The 27,851-nt window shown below is 44.7% G+C and overlaps 1 protein-coding gene across 1 annotated transcript in view; it reads right to left on the bottom strand.

Annotated features, from left to right (window-relative positions):
• Positions 1 to 27,851, bottom strand: part of Cul3 (cullin 3) — a 49,283-nt gene that overhangs the window by 2,063 nt on the left and 19,369 nt on the right. Inside the window, exons 7-15 of the mRNA XM_075680226.1 lie at positions 25,822 to 25,870; positions 21,892 to 22,388; positions 18,660 to 18,767; positions 18,043 to 18,167; positions 16,993 to 17,339; positions 14,735 to 14,803; positions 10,040 to 10,112; positions 9,394 to 9,463; positions 1,498 to 1,604 (exon numbers count right to left, since the gene is read on the bottom strand). Of these exons, the coding sequence (XP_075536341.1) occupies positions 1,498 to 1,604; positions 9,394 to 9,463; positions 10,040 to 10,112; positions 14,735 to 14,803; positions 16,993 to 17,339; positions 18,043 to 18,167; positions 18,660 to 18,767; positions 21,892 to 22,388; positions 25,822 to 25,870 (1,445 nt within the window). The remainder of the gene's footprint in view (positions 1 to 1,497; positions 1,605 to 9,393; positions 9,464 to 10,039; positions 10,113 to 14,734; positions 14,804 to 16,992; positions 17,340 to 18,042; positions 18,168 to 18,659; positions 18,768 to 21,891; positions 22,389 to 25,821; positions 25,871 to 27,851) is intronic.

The raw sequence follows: 27,851 nt of genomic DNA, 5'->3' as shown, positions 1-27,851 counted from the left end.
GGGGGCACCTGTCTCCTTCGGATGGGTGCCCCAGCCTAGCCAATCAGAACTTCAGCAGCAGATGAAATGGACATGTCCACTAGGTGGACACTTACTGAATACCCCTCTCACCAAATTATCTGGCAGGTCAAACTAAAAGACAAGGCCAAAAAGAACAACCTAACAAACCGCTACATAATTTTTTTTTATTTTGATAATACAGCATGTACCCAATTCTAATGCACACTTGATTTTTTGTCGGTTCATATTGGAAAACAATATGCGCTCAAATCTAATGTGCACCCTATCTTATAACAAGAAAAATGTACCATGACTCAAGATTCTGGCAATCGTAAATAGGATGAATCCCGCAAAGTTCGCCTTCATAGGATAAAAATTTATTTACACTTATTGTCCATCTTCAGGTTCAAGCTGCTTTTTGCCTATGAACAACATGTCACCGATCTTGTGGTCCAATTGTAATTGAAGGCTGCAGCTAACACCGCAAACACAGTTCTGGTTTCGTATCTGATTGTAATCTGCAGGCAATTTTCAGGCTAATTTCCTTTTTTTAAAACGGGCATGGATTACAATCGGTCAAACACAGTAATCACTCATTGTAAGCTGCCGTTAACGCTTCAAGACCTACCAAAATTTTGGGTTTTAGAAGGAACATTGTGTGTTTGCAATGCATTTGCTATCCCGTAGCGCCATCACAGATGAAGTGCAGCCACTGGAGTCGCGATTAGTGTCGGAAGCATGCGTATTGAACAGCCAAGTTCAAGTTATCCAGCGAGGGCCAATTTCATGAATGAAATAATGAAACTTCTGGCACGTATGAGAGCCAGCCGGGACCTTCAGTCGGGATCAAATTAACCAAAAACAGACTGCCTGCTGCAGTGGTTCGCTTACTTGATAATGAAGCTTTTGCAGCTGCTATTTACAGTTCTCCTCTGTCTACCACTGCAGTTTTTCTTTCCATACCTCTGTTATTTAGTTCTATAGCATCATTTTCATCTACCAAAGCCCTAGGAGCTTAGTTTATATTATGTTGGTAGTGTGCACCGACATCTTTATGTACTACTTCTGTTTCTTAGTGATAGTGATTGTGTTTCATACTGTACTGCTGCTTTTTTATAAAAATGCCATAGGTTGTTCACATTGCTGTGTAACCTTCCCCACTGTAATGCCTAAATGGCACTGTGTATATGAGTAAATAAAACTGAACTAAAAAACTGAAGCCTACTGCATCACCCTCAAGGCAATGGGAGCTAACTGTGACTTTCCTACTTGCATCTTTTCACTTTTGTTCCAAGCCACTTGTTTGGCATCAAGTGTGTCACAGCAGCTAGTCGACTTACAAGCTTCATGAATGGCAAAAAATCCCAAATACAGAAGGCAACCGTGCGAACCCTTGCGCTTATTTTCTCTTGTCAGCAGGTACAAAACACTGAAATCATACATTTTTCCCACCACAGAATGCATGCGCAATAGGCAGGACAAGCAATACACCCGTACCTGTCTTCAGCAGTCCTGGCTAGGTATTCCCTCTCAATAAGGCCTTCAATTCTCTTCTTGATGACTACAGGACTGGGATAAAACCTGGACCGCAGCTGGCTAGTCACCTGGGGGGAAGAAGGCGGTAACAAGGACATTACCACACAGAGATGCGTTCAATGCTCTGCCTAACACAAGAGCAGATTGTATAGTTTCACAAGACAACAACATAAAGGCTGGAAAACTGTGCATCGAGACAAGTCACTTTGCAGTGACATGGCTCAGACGTGTGGGATACTCCCACACATCATTGTACTATGATGTAGCAACAGCACGACTCTGCTTTGATATGTTAGCCATGCTTTTTTGACAGAACAACGGAAGGAATAACCATTGTGGACCAATGCAGTACACCCTGCCACTAGCAGCATCAATTCTACGACAAAACCAGCACACTGTCATACTCATTTCGATACTCCATCTCACAATCTACTTGCAGTGCAGTGAAAGCTACAGGTAGTGTCAGCCAATCAGAGAAGCCAACGTGCAGACAGTGTCAGTCCGTGATGTGACCAATATAGGCAGACAACACAGCGAGCAAGCAGTGCGCCTTACCATCTGAAAAAGTGTGTCTGCCACGTTCGACATGTACAAACACAGTAGAGCCTCGTTCATATGTTTTCAAAAGAACCCAAGAAATAACATACTAACAGGGAAAATGTACATTTCAGTCACTAAAAAACTTAACAGACTCAACTGTAGTTGACATTTATGTATTGCAAAGCGTAGCATGAAACATTACAGCACGAGATGCCTATGCATGCTAAGCTGGTAGGACCTGAGCAGCGCACTGTCGTTCTTGCAGCTACGACACACTTATGTTTGCGCTACGCGAATTTAGCCCGAGTCAGAAGCTTCTTCGAGCGGAGCATTCTGGCAGGAAGTTTTGAGCTGCGAGCTTGGCACTAATCATTATGGAAGGAGACACTGACCCAGGTCAAGCTGGTAGGGCCCAAGCAACCAGAGATGTACATTGTTGTTTTCCTATTGCAGATTGTTTTAAGATAGCGGTGGGAAACCGAAACGAAATTGAGCTGGTTGGCAACACTGTAATCCAATGCCTGCGATGCCGCGGGAGCAAAACATGAAGATCCCTTTGTGCCACCTGCAGCAGGGTATGGCGGCACATTTCTATTATCGCCTTTTAAAAGCATGCAGTATGCTTTCCACAGCAGGACAACCCAGGCATTGTGAAACAGGCAGGTGATGATGCTTATCACAATAGGTTTGGTGGCGATAGCTGTGAATGCGGTGCGTGATGAGCCCGGAGGAGATATGCTGTTACCAGAATGAAAAACCAAGGGTGCACCGGCAGGGTGTCTACCAAGTTGACATTTCCAGGTTTTCTCCGAGTGCCTTTGCAAAATTCCCCGAGTGATACAGAGTTTTGTTTAATGTCAAGACGGGCTGACAACATGTCGCCCGATGCTGCCATTCTCTAGTAAGCATGTTAAAAAATAAAAGTGACTTAATCCAGTTTAAACATAAAGAAGTAGCGCCTATTTTATACAAAAATGAAGGGTTAGTAAAATGCACAGCGAATAAAATATTTTTGAAAAAAATGGTAAAGCCCATTGCAAATTGAGTCGAACATTTACAAATACGCATAAAAAAAAGATGCATACACAAGCAAATATTTTCGAACATGAACTATTTCCATTGACTCATAGCAAGCTCATTGGAATGAGGCCCAAATTTTGCCACAAGTGAGATTCTCTCTCAGAAGTTGGAAAGTTAATCTCAACCGCCCTAACATACTCTCTGCCTGCTTACTCACTTTCAGAAACCGGTATTATGCAATGCGCCATGCATTACGAGCTTCGAAGCCAATCGCAAGGATTACAAAGGCAGAGTAAATGCCATTGCTGACAGCTGCGGATTCTTTCAATGAAAACAATGGCACCGAACGGCAAGAAGCTTAATAGCGAACATCGAAGCAGCGATGCTTAGCTTTGCCCCGGTGGTGGCTACAGATGCCAGCGCATTTACGTGCAACAGCACTCATTTGAGGCGGGGAGATAATAAAAATGGCGGCGGTAGTGGCTTTGATTAATGTCATTTCGGACCTGCGATCATGGCAAAAAGTGCTGAAAATCAGCCGGCGAAGGGTTCTTGCATCTGACATTTCAGACTTTGTCGATATTTCAGACATTGACATTTTATACACTGGCTCCATGGGGCACATGGTGGTGCCGCGAAGCCATCCGAATTTTCAGGCATCCAGAAAATCGGGTGACCGGAAAATCCATTGTTGACTGTACACTGGCAACTCCTCCGGCCGACGACAGCATGTCAAAGACGATTCGTTACAATTACTCTCTGTTACTCGAGCCAGCATTAGCACGACTTTCGTTCCCTTTCAATAAAATTACGGCCAATTTTCCCAAATAGATGCACAAATTCCCAGAGTTTTCCCAGAGTAAAGACCATTCAAAATCCCCGAGAATTTCCAGTTTTCCCAGTTGGTAGACACCCAGGCCAGGTGAGTATTGTGGGGAAGCTGTTGCGGCAGGTGGGTACGGTTCTTGTCGTGTGCCTCCCACCTTTTCAAATTGTTTACATGGGGGATCCAGCAGCCAGGAAACATATCATACAACCACAGTTTGGCAATGTACCATAACGCTGGTGCTGAAAGATCCTGTTTTCAAGGAATGTATGAAGCAGTAAAAAGCAAGCATAAAACTGTATTGCGTCATTTTTGGTGTTATCAATAGCAAATGTTGGCTATGGAATTGCATGTAACAGGATCGTATCAATGAGGTTCTGCTGCAATTAGCAGATACACAGTGTCATTCATTCAGTGACATTTCTGATGCAACACTAATGTTTTTAGAATGTTCGTTGGGAAGCAGAACGAGCTACACAGTGCGTCTCTCGTTTTCTTGTTGCGCACCTGCAAACTGCTGCACAACAACTAGTGTGAAGCCCTACCAAGCCAAATGGTAGGCACAACAGAGGATTGTGTAGGTGGTGAGAATTGGTGAAAAAATGTATACATATGCATTACCAGCATGAATTGAATCGTGAACAGGAAAAGTGATCAGAACAACTGTTACACGTGGGTGTGCAATGTGCAAGCGCTCTGCAGCTGGTTCCTAAGCAGAGCGCAGTCTCGAAAGTACGTTTTGGAGCCTAAATTAAACAACTGTTATAAATGCAGGCAAAAATGTTACTGCAGGCATTAAAAATGCTTGACAGCTGGCCCCATTTGTAAGAGACAATAAGAAACTCTGGGCCGGCATGGGTACTGGCCCAGAGTTCTTGTTTTTCCATTCCTAAAGTTGGCCCTCACCGGATAACTTGAACTTCAGCCAGCATGCATGTGCATGATCCCTATGATGACCCTAATAGCGACCGCTTTATCAGCAGCATTGTCTCAACGGAGCTTAAAGGGGCCCTGAACCCCTTTTTATCGAAGTGGATAAAGACATTTGAAGTGAAGATGGGCTATTTCAGAACCCCTTTGCCGCAATAAGTACTTCAATGCGTTCAGCAGAAGTGGAGTTATCGGCAATCAAACACTGCCTCAGCTGTGCTCCCCTTCCTCCTCCAATGCCTTGCACTGCGAAGGCTATGGTGGAGACATCACCGTGGCGCGCAGTTCAAATTTCCGATTTGGTGCCTATGCTGTGCTAAACATAAGCCAAATGCGGCTGTCCTCAGAGAGCCGCAGTGTGCTTAGCCACTGGACTCATGGCGGCACCTCGCGGCAGCCGCAGTGTAGCCTAGCACAGCGACCAACAGCAGGCACGTATTGGAGTGTGCTTTATCACGAAATAAAGCACAGAGAAGAGAGCGAGGATCATGGGGTTTTTGAAACAAAAGCGTTTGAGAAAAAGGTGACTTCGCGCTCCGCTTGCGAGCTCCGCGGACCGCATAGGACAGCAGAACTTGGCCGAGATGTTCACAACAGCGTATGCTAGCTGCGGACTATGTTATTTCACCAAGACCAAGGGGTGGTTCAGGGCCCTTTAACTCTTTCGTTACTGCAAGAAAATGGTAATTTTTTACAGGTCTCGGAAACAAATATTTACCACTACAAATAATATTCCAGCACACACTGCTGCATAGCATATTGTGCATAATGAAATGCTCTTTCCAAAAACATACATTGCCAAAGAAGAAATTCATTAGGTAAAACAAAAAAAGTCTAGAAAACGCAATTTTTGCTGCCAATTGTTAAAAACAACAATAAAAACACATGATATCTACAAAAACGTTAATATCAAAGGAATACACATTTCAAAGATAAATAACCCAGGAATAGTGTCTGAAAATATAAATGCTCAGTACAGCAGCAATCTTTGGATACAAAAAAGAAACTAAGACCAGTGCATCGCTTATGCCATGCAGTGAAGCAGTTCCTAGATTTTATGGAGCTATCATGTATCGGTTTTCTGTTGTCATTTGTTCAACGATGCCCCCCTTACTCAATGCTCCCCTTGGGGCTGTCACGGTCGGCGTGTAACACTCCGGGCAAAAAGGATGCTCAAAGACCATGCCTAATTGAAACGGAGGATGGATTCCTAATTTGCTATGGTCGTCTCGAGTGGTTGCCGGTTTACCAGGCGCCCTGCAGTGATGACAGGCCCCTTTGTTTGTGTGTGTGTGTGTGCGTGCGTGCGTGTGTGTGTGTGTGTGTATGTGTTTGTGTGTGTGTGTGTGTGCGCGCGCGCGTGTGTACGTGCGCGACTCTGGGGGAGAACCCTTTTAGCAAACTATGAGACTGTAAGGGAGGACTCTTTCTGCAAACTGTGCAACCAAAGGGGGAACTTCCCGCTAACTGTCTGACTCTGGAGCAAGGATCAGCCGCCCATCCCCAACCAGACTCCGCGGGTTACCACCAGAGGAGGCAAGCACATGCAACATCACCCAGGAGAAAAGGAGCATCCGCAAAGCAATGATGGGGACTCAGTGCATGTCACGTGACATTGACGTGAGCTAGATCCCGCCTACGATATTAGTGGGCCTATTTAAGGGGCCCCGCAATGTACTTTTTCAATTCATTCATTCTCTTCTATATCCTTCGCCAAACATTGAATAAACAGTGCAAGTTTCGCACTAGAAATTGTCTTGTCCCTGCCTAGTCACCACGGTCTACCGGATGCCTGCTGCCTGCCGACAACGCCACACTGCCCAATAGTAACACCGGTCGAGGTTCGAGAAAAAGGCGTCGCAACAGGGCCTGTAAGGTACCTTGAAATAAATAAATAAATAGGTGCACACCACACTTTTCCCACAATACATCTAGTTTTTGTTCAACTTTGTGGTCCTCATAACATATTTTGTAGTTGCGCCTTTTCAGCATCTTCTGAGAGTGGTCCGATGAGAAGTCCAAGGAACGTACTTCACCAGTTAGTCTAGAGTCATGCACCTCTTCCAGGACCGCTCGCTCTTAGCATAGCTGGGCAATTACAAGATTATGCATCCAAGCATACCTGTTTGCATTTTCACAGGTTGTCTTTATCACCTCTGCAGAGAAGATGAGTAGAAAGTCCCACGCCATTGTAAACTGTCTTGCACTGATCCTTAGTGCTGGGCCAAGATGTGCTACGGGCAGCCTTCTTGGCGTGAACAGAAGTTTCTTTGCTGCCGATGGCAGCATATCATAACCAATCAAAGTATGCACCCTGAAGATAATCAGTAGAGCTCTCAGGTTGTGCAAAAAGATCGGCAGACATGCACACACAAGGAAGGCAACCGCTCAAGGCCTTAAAGGAAACTCGCCAGTGAACAGCTGCAGATGTCTTTATGCTGACTCAAAACATTGTCGCCGTCGGAGCTTGAATCTGCTTTGCTGTCATCTTCGGAATCATAACTCCAACGTGAGTCTTCATCACTAAATTGAAGTGCGGGTGCAGCATAGTTTCCAGCACGATGCTTTTCTCGCTATGCAGACGGGCGGTTCACATGGTTCACATGTCCACATGTTGGGCATGCGGCGGACCTTCAGGAATACACTTTGGAGGAATAAAACAACTAGGACTCCAAACCAAAGCTCACTAGTGAACAGCTGGCGTCATTTTCGGTTAATTATCACCACTCAGCACTGTCGGACGGCAAAGCCGGCGATGTAATTAAATTTTTGACTTGCTGGGAGTCATTGGATTACAACATCTTGAAGCTAGCGCAGTGTAATCGTGAGTGGCGTGCTTTTTTCTTGAGCGTGGAACATATGCAAATTGGTTTGCAAAAAGGTCGGTCAAAAATCACAACATTGCCAGAGCGTGAAAATTTAAATCGATTCAGAAAGTTCAGTGCCTGTACTAACTACAAAATGGCCTTAAGTGGATAAGAAACAGCTCCAACATGTGGAAATCAGAAACATCAATCACCTGTGATAGATTTGAATAGGCATGATAACAAAAGAGTTGAAGGGACGGTGAATGCATTCAACACACGTCATCTCCCGTTGAAAACACCTATTTGCCGCTTGCCCTAAGAAAATTTTCAAGCAGCAACTATAGCTCACAATGTCTGATTACGGTATTTATACAATTCTAACATGCACAATCTTTTTTTCTCCAGGACGATTGGGCCAAAAATTGCCTGCGCGATGCAACTGGATACAAAACCAAAATCGCATCCACCGCATTTCTATGCTTTAATGCATAACACAGATGTAATGCGGCGTAACTGGCTTTAGGAAACCAGCCACCATAATGCAACACCTCCTAGACCTTTGCCCATTTTAAGCATGAAATGCTATTAGTTCCAGATGTCGGCGACCTTCCAATGACCTTGAGTCGGAAGCCAGAGCTGTTATCCAGGCACTCAAACAAGAATATCCGGGCAAATTGCGAGAACAAAACAATATCTGGGCACCCAGTCAAAACTTAAGAAAATGCGGTCTCTGGCCGCCAACCCTTTTTACAGGACTCCAATACATATGCTAGTTACTGCCCAAACAAGTTATTAAAAAATATTGCTTCTGAGTTCTTCCTAATGTTTGTTCACAATATCACTCAAGCTGTAACTTCTAGTGCGCTGGTTTTATTTGTCATTTCCAATGGTGGCATTCGAAAGGCAGATACAGGGCACCATACACTTCATTGTCATCTTTTGGCGTTGAGACAGGGTTGCCTATTCTCTTCTGAATTCCAGCTATTTGTTAGCTCTGTGACGCGGGTTTCACGCCACCTCGAGAGATGGCACCATGTGGCACCTCTTTCAGGTGATTTTCTTTTTTTAGCTGGGCAGTGCATTCTGTTTCCCTGATGTCTTTCGCTGCTTGTTGTGCCGCCTTTAGCTGGTTTTCAGCCGGTTTTCTAGCTGGGCAGCGTCCATATGGACCAGTGCACAGTATGGCACGGTGCAATGTGGTGTGGTGGTTGTGCTGTTGCAAACATGCACTACATCCATTTTAAGATTGTGGCTATTATCATCTCCAATCAATCTGCTTTGTCAATTGCCATTTCCTGCTTACACCTACTCTCGATTACGAGAGAGCCAGAAATTTTTTTTCTGCTAAAAGAATGGGTGCACGTTAGATTTCTACTTGGTTTAGGAGCTTTACTGCAATTTCTGTTACTTTTCTACTTGGGAACACATAGAAAGAGGGCATGCATTTGGTTTGGGGGCACGTTAAAAGTGGGCAAATAGTGCCAGATAAATCAGCAGTGTGTTTTGGAGTCTTTTCTGCATCTTGTTTAATTTAACCCACGGGATGCTTTTATTAACTTCATCGGTCCCATCAGGGTTGAACTAACGAAAGTCAACTGCATTACATTCTGTAGCAAATTATATGGCACATTAACACACTCCACATTTTTCATTGCACTGCAAATTTCTGTTTCTGTACAGAGTACAGAAACAGAAAATAAGAATATGAAAGAAGACACAAATAGGGCAGCTTACCTCGGTGACAAGGACATTGTGTGACAGCTTCTTCCGTGCCTTCATTATCCTTACAATGGCAGCCTCAATCGTGCAGTCACAGTCAAGAAGAACTGGCGCAATCAAAACTTCCCAAAAAACTACAAAGCAGTCTAAACCACAACACAGATGAAGTGAATGTGTTTCTTACAAAACGACATTTACCAACCTGTATTTACTGAACTAGTACTCATTTCTGGCACACCAAAGCCCAAACCTATGAAATTCACACGGTGTGGTTCTGCATTTGTGAAGTCTTAAGCTGACAGCAGTATACCGCTGACCTTTAATAAGATTTAATATTGTAATTTCTCACAAAAGTAAGACCATTTGAACAGATGACGCAATTAGCAGGAATGGCTAAATTAATAAAGCAAGATCCAAATAAAGCTCCAGTTCTCTTTGCATAAGCATTAAAGTTTACACAATCAGTACCTTAATGCTACTTATAAATATTTATGAGTTCATAGTTACTAAAAAAATGCAGACAACAAATTCAAAGTGCAGTAGACTTGCCAAAATTATCATCATCATCAGCCTATTTTATGTCCACTGCAGGATGAATGCCTCTCCCTGTGATCTCCAATTACCTCCGTTTGCCAAAATGATAATTTTAGGTAAAGGATATTCATGCTTTCGGTCTTCGTCCACCTTGCTCCTTGTTTCGTTCCTCTCAGGCTCGCTCTCCCCCTTTGCTGCAACTAAAGAAAGGACAACAAGCAATGAATGGATGAACCTAAAGTGATTTAGGCATTCACCCCAGCCCTATGGTATATAAATTAATGTGCCTTTAATGTACTTATCAGAGCCCCAAAACAAAGGCAGAATGATAGAGAATATTGCATTGCATTCAAGCTGTCTCCTTATGTGAAATACTATTGTGAGATTACGAAATCAAAAAACTATTTTCTTACTATATTACAGTAACAGTAGCACAGAAGGTTTACAGTCTCCGATCGTTTATTCGGACCTCACGGGGACTGCGGAAATGTCCGAATAAACAGGTGTCCGAAAAAGCAGATGAAGAAAAAAAAAATGAAATCCTTTATTTCCATGCGTTTATTCGGGCTTGGCAGTAGGCCTGAAGAAATTGTGAATGCGCCGTTGCATGCTGTTCCGTTTACGCGCAGTCAGATAAGCCTGAATCTCGGAGAGGGTCGTACGGTCACTATACGCCTCGTGCACCGCCTATAGAGGCGCCACTGAAAGCCACCTAGCGGACGCTTCCAACAGTACACATGGGGGCAGTAGCAGACGACAACTTTTTGCAGCAAAGATGGCTGAAGTTCGCGGCTGCGATTTCTTCTTTGTTCGGGTGCCAGGCTGCTTCTTCTGCGGTGACAGCTGTAGGGAAGATGCTGACCTCTGTGCGAGCGGGATGGACACGATGTTACCGGTATTTGGGACATGGTCCACATACGTGCAAGGTGTGTCCCGCAGACAAATGCCATGAACCCCACGTACATGACGTGGAGCTCATGTTCACTAGCCGATAAATTTTGTTGAGTGATGCGATCTCTCGATGGTTTTTTTTTATTCTACCCTTGCCGCAATGCTGCTTCTGTACCCGAATAATAAGCACCCGTCGTTAGTGCAGACTTATATCAAACAAATCCGCACGGTGCAATCTCTGCATATGCCGTTGTGATTTTTCTGCCGATGAATACATGTGACATTGCCGAATAAGTGCAGTCGAAGTCGCCTCAAGAAGAGTAATTGCCAATTTATTGATGGAAACGCATACACTAGCCAACGAAGCCACTAAACACACGGGTTAATAAAAGCGCGTGTTAGTGCTGTACCGCCGATGCAATTCTGCCACATACGCCGGTGAACTACCGTTCCCGCTGCAGTTTGTGCAATTTTAATTTCCCCAAGGGAGCTGCTTGAAAACGTACAAAGCTAAAGACTGACTAACTTTTCAGTACTTTTTTTATATTACTAGAGAGAGGTGCCACAAGATATATTTAAAGGCAGAGCAGCGCCAGTCAAAGTAGATGAGCGCTGGCGGCAAGGCCCGGTTTAGTCTGCAGCGTAAGTATAAGAAAGAATTCAGTTGAGTACAAAACTCACATGCAAGAAGGGACTACATTGTGAAACAAACAAATCACTCGGCGTGTTAAGTTTGCTCAGGCAGTATCGAGGTGTGATGACTTTTCAAACGGGACGCGAACTTTTCAGCGAGAAATGGAACAAAAATACCACATGCAGCAGCTATTAGCAATTCTCGCCCTGAACTACCGATTTTCTAAACACATTTCCAAAAACGCAAACAATATCTAAAATGCCCTCGAGCGAAAAAAATAAAGCTGTTAAAGAAGCACTTCCTTGGTATCATTCCGATAAGACACAGCGTGATTTATACCCTTTACAAACAAGGTAGGGTAAAAACTTCGCAGCTCAAAAGAATCGACAAGAGTTATGCATGGAGCAACTAGCAACAGTTAAACATTTGCGAAGCCACGCATAAAATAGATGTAAAAACATGAAGTGCGTGACAGCTGGTGCCAGGATTTACCGCGCCACATGAAACCAACAATTTCAGTTCTTGCAAACTTCAGTAGCTTTAACATACAACGCAATGCACTCATGCAGTCGGGCTGCCTAGCTAGCGCAACGCATTAAAGAAGCGGAAAACAATATAAGTGGCAAACAGCATTCCGAACTTTAGCGAAATGCCTTTAAACCTCATGCTGCACTGTAGACGAACTTCATTGCTCACGCGTCTAGCTATGATCGAGTGGAAAAAAACACCGACGAGACAAAGGAAAGGATGAGAACAAGAAATTTCCCTTTGAAGCGACGATCCATTTTTGCTACCGTTGCTACCGCTGATGAGGCTTTGCCGGGAATGATTGGAACCGTATCGCCGGCACGTTTTCACCGGTATTTGAGCCCCCCACCCTGCAACAATTCTTTTTCGACATTCCCTGAAGCTTTGGCCACCCCACACGTGCGAATGGTGTTGCCTATCTTGCTCTGAAAACGTGAATAAGACAGAGAAGTATGATCAACAACACAACAAAATACGGCGCACGCCAGGCTCCTCTCCCGCGTGTTCTACGCAAGGCCGCCACCAGTGGCGCGTCTGTCGGCGTGCACGGCGCGTATAGGTGGCTGAAAGCACAGTCACTGTTTGTGCACGCTCCGCATGCGACGGCAGCGTAGCACATTGTGTGTCATCTTCCGACTCGGAGTCATCGTCCGGCGGTGCAGCAGAAACCTGACGAATGATCTTGCCGTCGTCGAGTTCTGCGCATGTCAGTACAGCAGTGTCAGCACCTGTGAAACTGTCAAATGAGACGGTGTCCGGAATCGCAATGCAACCACTGCGCAGGTCTCGGCAGAACATTTTCCGCATCAGTAGGGAGCACATCAGAAGGCGACAAACCTTAGGCCGCCCGGCACCCGCTTGCTGGCATTCCCCTGCGAAGTCTGCGCGGGCACTGTCGGCGCCATTAGACACATGACGCTATGTTTCTGTACGCCGCGTTGGATCACCGAAACCGCGACACAGCACACAAAGCAAACACCACCGTGCCAACACCAGTCGCACAAACGAAAAACGTAGCCTGCTCGCAGCATCGAGCGTGAAGAAACAAATCAGCTGCTGGATTGTCTTGACATGGCTTACTAAGCTGAAACTGGAACTGCTGTAGAGCCACCCTATCAAACCAGGCAGAAACGATGATGATAAGCGGGGATTTCCAGTAGCGCCACTTCGTGGGGCAGCAAGCAGGCCCTGTTCAAAACAAAAATGGCATTCAGCAAGTCGGACTATGCGCCGGTCATAGTCGGTGCATGATGCTCTCGATCGAGTTGGCTCAAGGAGTATCCGAAAAATCAGACGAGAGGTTGCAACATTGTCCGAACTTTCGGCAGTTGTTATACATTATGGGCTATGGGGGGAATGGCGGTGCCGCGAAGCTGACCGAATAATCGGGCATGTCCGAATTTTTGGAGTCCGGAAAATCGGTCGGCAACTGTATATACAGACTTTGGCCAGCATTGTGCTTCAGTGAAATAACAAATACTTGGAATTTTCTTGATGGCTGAGTCCGAAGGAGCATTTTACATCTGCCCATTGAACAGTCCAAGGAGCGCTGCATGCTGTACGATGCAGCGAAGCACAGCTGTTGCACATACCACTGACTATGTAGTGCCAGCAGTTAAGGCTGTGTTGCAGAAACTAGCTTCACAACTGTCTGCCTATGCCCAGCTTGACCTTTTCTGTCTGTAGGCACACAGACAAACATGGGAAAAGTAGTCGCAGTAACTGCTGGCGACCTGAACATCCCATCTACGGCTGTCAGTCTAGCAGCTCCGGCATGTGAGGCCTGATCAACAGTGAGCCCGCTCATACAAACAGCGGCAATCTTCCCATGTCAGCAACTACCCACTGTCACGCTGGTGAGCAGAAAATTTTGATTGAAAACACTGTTCAGGCAGTTAGGCCGAACCAATTTGTGCTTCATTGGTGTCAGCAAATAAGATTATGGTTTGACGCCGAGTTCAGCAGCTGCAGCACAAAAATAGCTGAAAAACTGTCTCGAAACAAAAGCAAAGATAATCCAAATGGTACCGGCACTGCTCATGGCCACCATTTTTGCAATGCAATGCACGAATCATGACTGAAAAATTACGCAAGACACCGCGTGGTGTCCCAAAATGTCAGTTGTTGTTACGAGCTTGTTCTGTGCAGAAAACAGCCCAATGCCACAAGATGTCTGAATAATCAAGTAGGCCAGAAAAATAAAACACCCTAAAGTCCACCAATGTAGTGATACGTCTCTGATGTACAACAGCTGCGCTATGTATTTGAATGTTGAGACCTTCTTTCTTGTATTTATGTATTCTGTGCACGGTACTTTCACGCAATAACAAGTGAAATCAAGTGCAAGGTTGCTTCAGCAAACGAAGAGTACCAATCTATCTAGCCGAAACAAGTAAGAATGACACTTTTCCCTCTTACTGTGAATTAATTTAATTAAGACATCGCAAAAAAAAAAAAAGCACTTATGGAATAAAAATTAACATGGTAAGTAAGATAAAGCACCTCTTACAATTGCAAATTGCTGGTAAAACACAAATTGCACATCAGAGCCAACTTTCTATTCAACGATTTTTGTTGCTGCAACGATTATTCCTTGGAGCTCAGAAGAAACTTCATAGTGTGCCTCTGTCAACCTGCCATAAACTTAATTTTTAAAACACCATCAGCCTAGCGAATGTCTCATCTCAAATGAAATTTGTTTATCAAGGTAATGTAATTCTCAAGCAAGAGGGAAAAAGAAAATGACAGGAAGAGGGTACAGCTCAGTACCTGCTTGAATCTTGACTCTGTACAATTTGGAAGTGAAGGAGTCATTGACAGTAAACGTGTGACTTGGCTCTGAAATGAGAAAAAAAAAAAAAAACTATCATAAGAGAGAAGCCCTCAGCTGTCATTTTTCACAAGACACAAGCACTAGCACAGGCTGGGCCATCTTTCAGGGCCTAGGAGGACAAGATCTTTCAAACAAAGTAAGGCCTCTTCCCTCAATCCACACAACAAAAGCTGATCATTGGCAAGCCTGCTCAACTCCTATGCAACTCGCACACTTTCTTCAATAAAGGTTTTGCACCATAAATGGCAATGTCACCATTTAAGAGAGCATACATTCAGGGAAAACACAGAAAGTACACTTGTGATAATCTGAATTCCAAAAATCCAAACCAACCTTTCAAATCAAATGCTATGCCAGCAACCCCAAAGCAGAGCAGTGTCATGTTTTGCATAAAGCCCAAGCGTGAAAGGATCCTGTGACGTTTATTGCATATAAAGCTTTATACTTTGGGAGCAGTGAAAGCTTGCGAGGGTGAGCTGAAAACTATGGTGGCTTGATGAGCACAGGTTTGCCATGTCATCAAGTAGGGGGGGGGGGGGGGGGGGGGCAGGTTGACATACTTCTTTCCTAGCACGACTGGGCATGGCTGTCAGCACAGCTGAACGCATACACAGCTCATGTGCCTTGTTTTAGAGGCAATCTGCCGGATGTGAGTGGGCGTGTCGAGATGACGTGGCATCATGTGCGGTGACACTATCAACGGAGGCGGAGCGGACATGAAAGCGCGGCTGGCTCTGCTTCATACTGCAGATGTGAAGATATCGTCAACATGGCATGAAACCATATCTTTCATCGTTGGCTCACAAATTTAACAAAATGAATTTTTTGCTCATTCAAATTTGTTATTGTCATTGTCAATTGCCCTATAGTTCTGAAAATTTTGCAGCCCCTCCTGTGTAACAAAACTCCATTGTCGACTGTACTTATTTTGCATAAGAAGTCGAATTTCAATAGAACTAAATTTCGATATAACAAAGCAAACTGCCGATTTTGGCGACTTTGTCTTATCGAGGTTTGACGGGAGACCCTGCTTTTTGGAGCCCGAAATTGGCCCCTATACCTTTTTGCGTTCCTTTGCTCCAGGTTGGTGTAGTATGTCATTTATTTTTGCTTGATTGGACCCCTGTATCATCCTTGATTGATTTGGCCTTGCCAGAATGACTATGAAATGTTGTGATGTTTGTTATGATTTTTACTAAACATATTTGACGGTGTCACAGTTCTGGAGCAATATGTCCGGTTCTATTGTCCTATCACAATAATTATTCTTTTGTCCGAAAGGTAGACAATAAGAGAATGCAATAGGTACTGTAATATAAACAAATGCTATTATCACAAAAATTTTCAAAAAGGAATAACTTGTCCTTGGTGATACTACGGGTTCTTACTTTAAAAGTATGCTATGCTCTCACTTAATATAAAATTAGCTTAGAACACTATACTTGCGGTTTTGCCTTCTTTGTTTGTTCCACATCATTTTTGTATGTCAATCTTTATTGCACCATATATAGTTCAGTAAATAGCTCACCTCCAAGCAAGTTGTAAAAAAGAACAGATTTTTCTTAATTTCTAAAATGTTATTAACTATGCAAGAAAACTGAATATATATATATATATATATATATATATATATATATATATATATTAAATTGGCACACTGAAATACATCAATTCAGCAAGTTTCTTCCAAATGTACCCACAAATAAATAATTTTTGAAGAGCATGGTCCCCCCATTAACTGCACTAGGAATAAAATGCAGGCGCAAGAAAACAAACCTGCTTGCCATAAACATTCACAGCAAATGTGAGCTTTGGCAAACTTAATTATTAGAGGTACGTGAACACTTCCTCTGAAGTCTCTCATATTGCCTCCTCTCTCTGCATGCTGATAGGCTCACGAAGAGGCAGTACTGAATCGAGAACTTCACCCAATACTTGCAATCGCCTGGTTGATTAAGTTTACAGGTTTACCCAGCAAGATAATGCACAAAATCAGCACATAGTGACGAGTGGCTCAAACACGCAATCAGTTTCCAGCAGAAACAAATGGCCAACTAAAACACAGCCATGAGTACATGCATACTAAGCATTGTCCTTGTATTTTTCAAGAACTGAAATGGCGACATGAAAATTGCTAACAAGAGAGAGCCAACCAAAGAGGAGAGAGTTCTGGCTACATTTCAAGGATTCTCACCAATTTCCTTTGTCTTCGGGCTTTTGATGAGGATGCGCTGCGTGGGCTTTCCCATGGCCAACGACTGAAGTGCACGCACCAGATCCTTTTCAGGGATGTCTGTCTCAGAGGCAATCTCTTCGTAGAGTAGCCGGTCACGGCTGTTGAAGAGCATGAGAACACACATCTGATACGTAGACACTTGGATGACATGCTTGCGCGGTGCACCAGCAGCCAGGCTCCCCAGCGAAGATGACGATGCTTCATTCTCCTCTTTGCGTGGCCCGTAGAACACTGCATTCAGATCCGCCCAGCCTAGCTGTGGCTGCAGGGTCAGCTGCCGGCCACTGTGCTTGGCCAAGTAGAACCTGAAACAAAGCCATTGCCTCTTTATATGTCGGTTTCCTTCACTACTCTTCTGTCCCTTCTGGTGCCAAAATGTATTGTGCATTGAACGCAGTACAGTTGGGTAGTACAGTAGAACCTTGTTCACACATTCCCGTTATGTTTTCCCCGTGCCAATGTTTGCAATCAAGAACACAAGACCCACTAGAGTTACGCTCACTTTTTACCGGTTTATACGTTCCCGGAACACACGATTTTTCAGCCCGAATATTCAGTACGTTGCCAAACTGCAATCATACGATAAGTTTTCCGGCCACTAGATCCCATGTAAACAAGAAAATGCGCGACACACGTGTGATAGAGAACAGTATATGGCTGCCTCCCGCGACAGCTTCACCACAATACTCGCCTGCCTCTCTCATGTGAAAATGCCGGTGCGCACTCAATTTTTCATTTCGGTAACTGCAAATTTTCACTGAAGCCGTCGCACGCGGCATTCACAGCTATCACTGCCAATCCTATCACAATAAGCATCTTTGCTTATCTGTTTCACAGTGTGTGGTACGTAGTGCCATAGGTAGGTGGTGGTGTTAAACATTTATTGAACACCCCTTTTACACTGATAAGAAACATAACAAAAAAACAATGTTGAAACAAAGTGCCGTAGAAAAGCCCAATTCCTTTGTTTTTGTTTTTTTGTCTGACAGGGCAACAGTAGCTGCATACCTGCGAAAAGCCTCAAAAGCATTGCGAGGGGCTGTGGGAATGTTGCTCTTAGGTGTAGAAGCAGGGGTGGGCCAAAACCCTGTAGTGAGCACACGCACATTCAGGTCCACTCCATACAAGTTCATCTGCCAACATGAAAGGAGAAAAGCATGTCAAATGAGCCCTTAAGTACCACACAAATGCAGGATAACCCATAAAACCACTATCTAAAACGAATGTTTAAAAAAGCAGAGTATATTGACCAAGGGTTTCATTTAAAAAAGAAGTACTTCAGTACAGTTGTGCAACATTTGCATGCTGAATAAACACATTAAGTTATACTGTACATAAAGCACTACAAACTGACTGCCGGTTAAACAAAACTATCGACACTACAGTATGTGGCAACCTGCTGATTACAAAAAAGCCCACAATGAAATTTTATCATGAAAAGCACTGCCTAGCAGGCTAGCGCCAGAAGTCCAAATTTAAGTCACATGTTAGGTTAAGCAAGAGAACTAAAGAGAATATAAACAAGAGTACCGTTTTTGCGGTTCCTTATAGCTGTTCATGCATCATTCTATAAAATTAGATACTCTTTTCGGTAACATAGAACATAGGTGATGAATGCTACTTACATTTGAAGAGGCCACAGCAGCTTTGAATTCATCCATCATTGTATTCGATACTGACATGTCCTTGAACATGCCTTCCAATTTAGAGGTAAACTGGCAACCGCATTCAGTCTGCAAAGATGCATCTCACGTTACTTCAATCCTGGATTATCATGACTGAGCTTGAGTACATTACACCACAGCAATGCACACAGGTTCTCGATACAGTAACAAGAGACTACGATAAATACAGTAACAAGAGACCACGATTACTGTAGAACTTCGTTATTGCAAACTCCAAATAAACTGAGTTTGTTTGAACAAAATGGTGTCCAAGCCATAGGAAGTCCATCTAACACAAATTCAGATTGGTGTAAGACAGCTGGATTGAATGTGCTTGACTAAATGCAAGCTAAAAACCTTGCCACCAAGTTTCCAGCCCTATGATCCTGCGGCATCGGTGCAGTGTGAAACAAGACGAAACATTAAAATTGGCAACGATAGCAGGAAGCTGTCAAGCACACACACATGGTGTTTATCTCAGCATGCACAGGTTATCTTGGCAGAAGTGCGAACACGACTAAATGAACTAGAAGGTGAATTTTCCTTCCCACATTCACCACTGTGTCTGACACTGGGGTGATTAGTTCACAAACGCTTAGGGTCTGAGCACACTTAGTGCCCAGCTATACCTCAATCACACTTCACACTTTGAAGTTATCAGGAGTAAGAGATGTCATTCTTTATTTCTTATCACTCAGGCTTCATTGTGGCAGGATAGTACCTGCTTGTGTGTTGTTGCTGCTGTACGCAATCGATGCCAGATATGTCAAACTCGGATATATCAAATTATTGTGTATATTGACAGGTGTAAAATCTTAAAGATCCCATGAAAAGATATAGCAATGTACTACACGTAAACCGAACTCTCATTCACCGCCACATTCAATGTAATGAATGCAGCCCCATGCCTCATCCTTGTAAGTGTGCTTCTCCTAACAGAGACGCAACTACTTTTAATGTCTTCGGAAGTATTTAATAACGACAAATTCGAAACAACACTGTTTTGGCAGATGCTGCCAAACAAGAGATTGAATCTGAAGAGCAGTATGTGCCATGGAGAAAAAAATTGGCAGGGTGGTGTATCAGTTTACCTCGCTATGCATATGGATGGCTTGTGCAAATTGCGGCTGTTTGTTATTAGCAAAAGCATATTTCAACAATGCAAAGGGCCTTCCAATCCGATACGCTTTCCAAAAGAAAGTGTGGATGACACTTGATCTTTTCACTGAGTGGCGCCGGGCACGGGATTTCGAACTGCTGTGTTGCCGGGTTAGTCTTCTTGTAGGCAAGAGCTTTCCGCGAATGAAATATTAGGATTCTGCAAGGGACCAAAACAATTCAGAGCACAACCTCCACTTGGACGGATCCTTACACTGCAGTTTGAATTTAACGAAACCTCCGCCCACCACATTTGCACTTTATTGCAGTAGTGGCATGCAAGACTTGTCGCTGTGCAATTGGTGGGTCCACATTGCACGCGTTTTATTCGTGCTTGCACGGTTATACCGTGAGTGGGAATTGTGGGGATGCGAGACTCACACGCGTCCCCAGATATCTTGTTTTCCCCCATCTCCTGCAATCCCGCTTCGGCGCATGGCCTGCGTGATGCCCGCGGCGGTCGATGTAGTTGAAGCGCAGCGCGAGAGATGGCACGAGTGTTGCGCTGTTACCGGCGGGGTTACTCGGGTGCGGGAGCGGAAGGCGCTCTCTCTTTGGGATGGGACAGCAAGCGGGACGGACGTGCCGTGCCGCGCGTGCGCCGACTCATGCTTCTGTGAGACTGTCTCGCGTGGCCGCGTTCGAACGCGCCACCGTTAGAGTGACCGTACACGCGAACGATCAGGCGTTGGGATCCAGCATGGGGCGAACATATTCGCTCGCTATCCGGTCGCGGTGAGTCGGACTTCTAGATTTGTCGTGCGCCCATCGGCATGTTTTGTGGATAGCAACTCGGCTAGCAGGCATTGATCTATGAAAGGTGCAATAAATGCCTTTGTGATTGTTTGCGCTACTGTGTTGTTGTTCCTTTGTCCCAAGAGCACGGAGGAGAATCCCACAGAATGGACTCGAATGCTCTCAAGCTGAAAGCCATTTTTGAAACTAACCACGTGAGTGTAAGGTCAGCAGTCTCCGGCGCAGGGACCAGAGGGGGAAGGGCTGAGAACGAAGGGACTTACTGGCTGCGAGGCGTTTGAGTGCTGAGCGGCACAAGAGACAGACGTGGACTTTTTAGGGTGATCGAGAAACAAAGACAACTAGTTCCAACAGTCAGTTCCAAAACTCGACATGACAGTTCTCATGGCTCATTGCCCAGATATGACAATCGACTGTTTAAACGGTTTATTGTTGGTATAGCAATGGACACGTGGCCAGTCATATTCACGAGCGATTTGCAGAACAAGTGCACTGTTGGCGGCACGCCACGCATCCATACAAGCTAGTTAACTTCTGCGATGCATCCATTTCTACCTTATCTTGAATAAAAACGCTCAACAAGTCCTTTGACGCACCACCGATGTGCTCAATGGTGCACCATGGTCTCTGCGTCCAGGCCAAGCGGGCTTTTATGTTTAACATTGGAATCAGTATCTCAGAGACCATTCCACATCTCAAGCCATTTGCGACATTCGTGAGCACAAAATACGTGAAATTTTATGCATTCTACGGTCTTGGAGAAGAAAATTGGCAAGTTCACGCTTTTTACCTCTGGAAACTGTCAGAGTTGTGTGGAAGGTATAAGATAAGCTTCAGATAGGCATATTTTATATTTAAAATGGTCAATATATCAAACTATTCATGATCCCCTTTGAGTTTGATTTCGAGTATGGAGCTCTTTGGCCACATCTGGCCCTCGCGCTAATAAGCTCCAATCATCATCATCATCGGTTCAATATATCTGGAATCAACTGTATACCAGGTGCACATTACTTTTGCAGCTAGTTCCTACTGTCAAAAATACTACAGCATCGCTGATCATACTGTAAAGCAGATGAACTGGAAATTTCTCAGGAAATGCCCAGTGCCTGCAATATTCACAACCTAAACATGTACAGTCATAATAAAGCTTTGCGATAACAGTAAAAAAAAAGAAAAGGTTTATGCAACAAGCACACCCTAAGACCAGAAATGGTGAATAAGTAAACAGTGTTGCCCTTGCATCAAGATCACAAGGTGCTATCATCCAGCAACTTGCCTTGAGCTTGGAGATCATGTTTTTCTCAGAGTCGTCGGAAACGCTCTTGTTCAGCAGTAATCGCTTGGCCAGGTGCTGTTTGTAGTATCGCTCGAACAGGTCCTTCTCCTGCAGGTAGCGAAACAGCACCATGGTTTTGTCCAGCACCTGCTCTATCTCCTGCTCGGTCATGCCCTTCAACCCCTTTTTGAGCTTGTCGTCCACAAACAAGGAGAGGTACTCGGGTGACTTGCGGTTCAGGTTGAGGAAATACTCAAAGTCGCTGGCAATCATCTGCTTGAACTGGCGTTCGCCATTGAAGGAGTGGTGCAGGAAGTGGTCAAAGCGGTCCTTCAGGTCCAGAAGGTTCTGCACAAAACTCAGGGCGTCCCCCTTACCACCGTCCTCTTCAGTCACCAACGACTTGCCCTGCTCACGCAGATACTGACTCACACAGTCCACCACTGTCTTGAGGCCGTCCTGGACCCGATTGAACAAGCGGAACATCCGTGCCAGGTCTGCAAAGCAAGAACACACCAGTGTGTGCCACATATAATCAGCAGCAAGGCTGTGAGAAGCAGGTATACCCAGTCCTTACACTGAATAGCTGTTGGGCAGGGACTACATGGGCAGACAGCAGCCTAGACACCCATGCACCTGCCATGCTTTCCAGCAAAGATGCAGAGAATCTTCACATATGCATGGTGCAGTGCTGCCAGGCCACTTTATCTTAATATTTTCAAAGTACTGTCCAAATATTCGCACCATGATTAATCATATATTATGAGCTCATTTTTTCTGGAAGCCAAAATTTAAAAAATATTAGCAAGAACAAAGAAGCACTATTTATGTACCTAAATACCAGAACGTCATGTGTGGCTGACACATCTGCATTTGGCTGCAGTTCGTTAATAAAACGTAGCCAAGCCGGAGAGGGGCAAGTGCTTTGCCTCACACAGCAGCTTCCACGGTCACCAGTGAGCCCTGCTTTCCAGTAGGAACCTTAAACAGCCATGTCCTTCGACCGGTCTGTCAATTCCATTGCTTTCAGGCCCATGCCGGCATGAACACCTGGTATACGAATGGTACCGTGCTTAGCGATTCAAATGCGATACTCAGACTGCACGCTTAACTGCACTTGTTGTGCCACTGGTGAGCATTGGGGGGGGGGGGGGGGGTCAAATGCAGTCACCATGCACCATAAGCACTCTCGCAATCAGCGTATTACCAAAATGCGTCATCGATTTTCTCAGTGCCCACTCATTGCAAAGCAAGCACCCGCACCCACACTTTTTGAGAGTTTCGCCCTTGAATCGCTGAGCCCTGCCTCCCCACACACACCTCACCTGCCTCGTGCACACCAGAGTAGTAGTTGTAGTTTCTAGTTTTTGGATTGCAAATTGTGTTTACATGGTTTTAGGGTTTTCCACATATGCATCCATGCATAACTGGTACACTTGAACCTAGATATAGTGAAGTCATACTTGTAGGGAAAAACTTCATTCGTGAATCTCATTAAGCATAGTTTAAGCACAAATATCAAGTGTGCTTAGGAGATTATCCGAGAGACTGCAAGCATAAATAAGGCATGCCACACACAGTTTCTGTACTGGCACTACAGATGCAGGAGCGGGACTGCCCAAACCCATTTTGATGCAATTTTTGGAGCAAGTAAAATTGCATTTTGGAGCAGTTTAAGGAGACCAAACTTCATTTTGGAGCAATTTACAGCAGATAAAATTTTATTTTGAAGCTGTTTGGAGTAGGCCCCCAATCTGAATTTTAGTAAGGTATGGCATGGTATTGTAAAACTTTAATGAAGGTCCTGCAGGTCGTGAGTATTCCCGAAGCGGGCCGCTCCCACGTGGGAACCGGAAGGCCGAGCCTCTCGGCCGCATCGTGGGCCTGCTGGACAGCCCAGAGTTGGTCAGCCAGAAAAGGGCTGCGGAGAACCGCCTCCCATCTGGCCGAGCTGTTAGCGATGATAGTGAATTTTAGTGGAATAATAGAATATGGAATGTAGCTGTTAGCGATGATAGTGAATTTTAGTGGAATAATAGAATATGGAATGTAACAGCATACTTTGAAACCATGACAGAACACAGAATAAACCAACACAAGTGCTGTAGTGGAGCAGTTTTAAGCAACGTCCTAAGCTGAATTTTGAGGCAGATTACCCTGATACTGAAACAGTCTAGTGCATGCAAATTTTGGTAATAGTAACTGTAGATGTTTAACTGAAGGTAGCAATCACAAAAAACATGCAGTCTGCAATAGCGAGTCCAAAATTTCAGAAAAGTAGCCCCAAGACATGTTTTATACACATGTACATTTTTCTTTAATGTCTCGATAGTGTGGACGAAGTGCCTGGAAATGCACTTTACAAACAGACCACACAGGGAAGCCAGAGTTATGAACAACTGTGGTTGATTGAAATTCATTTCTACATAATAAATAGTTTTGCCTTGCCACAAGCCAATCAGAACGCGGGGCATTAGAAGCGCACTTTGTAGCTATAGCATATTAGGATATGGAAGAATGGGTCGAGTGGTGGCACGGCACATGCTTTCCTGCAAAGCCAAAAACATTGGTCGCACTATGATTGGACTACATATTGCTACGCCGACCTCATGGTGATAGTGGAAAACTTTCGGAAATTACACAGTCCAATCAACGCAGTGACATAATTTCTGGGTCACCATATGTCCCCGCAGACCCAGAGCGCCACAATCAACCCTGGGCTGGTATTATAACGTAAAACTATCCCAGTTTATTATTATTTTTTTCCCAAAAAGCTGCCATTAGAACTTCATGATAGATCAAATTGGCTCAGGCCTTGCCCACATGGGTACAAAAACAGATTGGAATAGCTTTACTTATATCAGTCGGGAGAAAGACAGCTGCCCGCTGAACCCACGGCAGCGCGCACCTCCCCATTCGCTCGCAGCACCCTCAGCTTACTTAGTTTTTTTGCCCCTCAGATAGGGAGCACTGTGCCACTCAGCCCCCCCCGCCCCCCAAACCTATTCTAGTGCACTCTAACTGTGGCTGCTCTGGCCATCCTGACGGCAGTGATAACTGCTGGGAGTGGCTGTGAACACTGGCCACTAGCCAGAAGCGCTGAAAAGTCCAGCGTTATAAGCACGAAAATTACAAAAAAACTGTGGGAGGCACCATCGTGAGGTGTGCGGATTGTGAACAGCTGCACTCTTTTTCAGAGAACAAACACACTCGCTGCTTGCAGCCATCGCCGGAGCACACATGCCGAAGCCATTCTGGCTCATCGTGGTGCATTTTCAGTTAATTTTCTGTGTTTGGCGCAGGAGTCCCACCCCTGCAGATGACAAAGTGGTGCATTCCGTCCACTGCTTGACAGTGGGCATTTGTGATTGCTTACAGACATTAGCACGAGAAATGTAGCATGCAAATGCTGAATTCCCTCTCACATGATGTCCTTCTTTTATTTTGCTTTTTGTAAAAGCTAAAGGTACATGCACATGACGCTTGTAGACTTTGGCAAGTTGAAAATTATTCAGCTAAATCGTGCAAAAACATATGTGGCAATCAATGAAACTAAGATCTGGAAATAAAAGATTGCTAAATCACAAATTTCACTAACTGAAGGTTCGCTGTTCTGAGGATTGATTTTATCATAAAATGCACTCCCTCTGGTATAGGCCCTGTGTGCTGCCAATTTGAGTGCACAGGAAAGGATAATACTAGGCTTCAGGTGCTTGCTGCCAACTAATTATCTGAAATTTTTGCTACTTAAACAACAACAGCACACTAGTGTCTAATATGTCCTACGAACCAGCTGCCATGCAAGGTTTGACAGTTCTTCTAGTACTTACAATGCCATGACAAACCGACTTATTAAATCCACAGGCTTCCGAGAACTATGAAAACAAACACATCACACATGCACCAAGAATTACACAATAAATATCTTACCCTCTGTCTTCTGATTCTTGAGCATATGCACAACACCAGAGTTCTCCATCTATTGGGAAGTAGGGAGGATAAATGTACTACAGTGAGATAAAATAGAGACAATATTTTTTATCTTCAGTGGGCCTTTTCGATTTTTCACTTCTGGCTACCGCGGGCTGCCAGAGCCAGCCAAAGTGCTTTTGCTTTTTCGGGTTACCCTACCCACCATGCCATGAACTTCCACCGGGCATTAGTTTTGCTTTGGCTGGACGATTGGGTGCCAGAACCAGCCAGGACGATTTTGGTCTGGCTGCTCTCTGGAAGTTCTCTGGCTAGGAGACAACTAAAAGAAGTGATGGGCACTTGCCACTATCTCTGTGGGGACTTGACGGATTGCAACGCAGGTGCTTGAGGGCTTTCACCTCGCTCAGCCAACTGCATGGCTATGGTCACCTTCGAATTTCCTTACTTCTAGCGTTATCTTTCTAAGGTTCTAAAGCATCATTCCGTCTTATGAGAATGAGCGAATTTGAATGAGAAAATTTATTTTGATGAATTTGGGAAGTGGCAACGAATTATATGGTTTCATGCCACGTCGACGATATCTTCACATAGGCGGTACAAATTAAGCGAAGCCAGCCACGCTTTCGTGGGCACTCCACCCTGCAGTTGATAGTGTCGCCGGCACCAGGGAGCGATTGCTTCGTCTGCCTCACGTTCCAACAAACGGGTCACCACAACTCGAGATCACGCAACCTTCAATACTAAACACCCAAGAAGACAGCTTACATGATGCCACGCAGTCTTGGCATGCCCACTCTTTGCACACGCGGCACATTATCTCTAAAGCAGGGTGCACGGTTGCGTTTGCGCTTCGCCGCGCGAAAAGCCATGTGCAACCATAGCCCTGATGCGCGCCAGAAATTTCCAACTTAACTTTTCTCCCACCCCCACCCCTCACATGCCTTTGATCGCATAACTGCGAGCTCCCTTCTACCATCTTTTTTCTCACCTTTACACACTTTCACTTGCACCTAAAGCACAAAGTGCACGGGGCACGATAGGATCTTGTCGCACTTGGACTTTATATGGAACATGATGCGGCTTCACTTCGACGGTCACTCTTGTCACGCCGCACACAATTTGAGAGGTGCGTTTGTTAGCAGCCACTTGTAATTTAATCAATCATTTGACCCTCTGTGTCCGCAGAAGTTTTCACTTGTCACGGCATTTCTCTGCTGCGGAAGCGAAATGTCATTATATTCAAATCGTATACAAACACTTCGTTGTATTGAGGTTCTAATTGCATGGTGTTCTATGGACAAGAGGTTATGAAAAGTTAAATACTTCGTCATATCGAGGATTTTGTTACATTGGTTTATTATATCGAGGTTTAACTGTGTATATACTTTCAAGCTGCCAACACAGGCCAACTATGCTGAGCGCGCGCCGGCCTCGCCGGGTGCTGTCATCCTGGTAGCATGTTTACATTTATCCCGCAACCAGTTGCCCCGGCATTCGATTTTGCAAACTTCAGGCAGCTTCGGGTTGTCTTGGGTACGAGCCCACATGACCTTCTATCGGGACCTGAACTAGCTGACTGCCGTCTGGCTGCCAGAGCTTCAAAAATCGAAGAGGCCCACTGATGATCTGCAAGTACAACAACACTGCTAGCCCAAAGTTTTAGCTCAAAAGCTATTTCAATGACAAAATGGTAGGATGCCTTTGAATACTCCGAAACACCTGTTCAGTTAACATGCCGCAAGTGAAATTGTAGCTTTCCAATTTAACAACCATCACACTGGTACTGCCAATGCCATTGACCAATGCTCATTCAAGCTACCTAATTCAACCAATGCATGCAACACACAAGATCTGCACTGGCAGCTGATGATCATTATACTCACCCTATCTAAAAAAAAACTACATGCTTGACTGATCACTTTTCAGGGATGCTTTTGCTTGTGTGCAATGCTTCGCTGAAGCAATGAGCATCCCAATGGCTGGCTCAGTCAATCACGTCGAATCAAAAGTGATATTCCTGATATAAA

This window comes from Dermacentor variabilis, chromosome 2 (assembly GCF_050947875.1).
Source record: "Dermacentor variabilis isolate Ectoservices chromosome 2, ASM5094787v1, whole genome shotgun sequence".
NCBI lineage: Eukaryota > Metazoa > Arthropoda > Arachnida > Ixodida > Ixodidae > Dermacentor > Dermacentor variabilis.
Note: the sequence above shows the minus strand (reverse complement) of the source record. Positions and strands in the feature narration are given on the sequence as shown.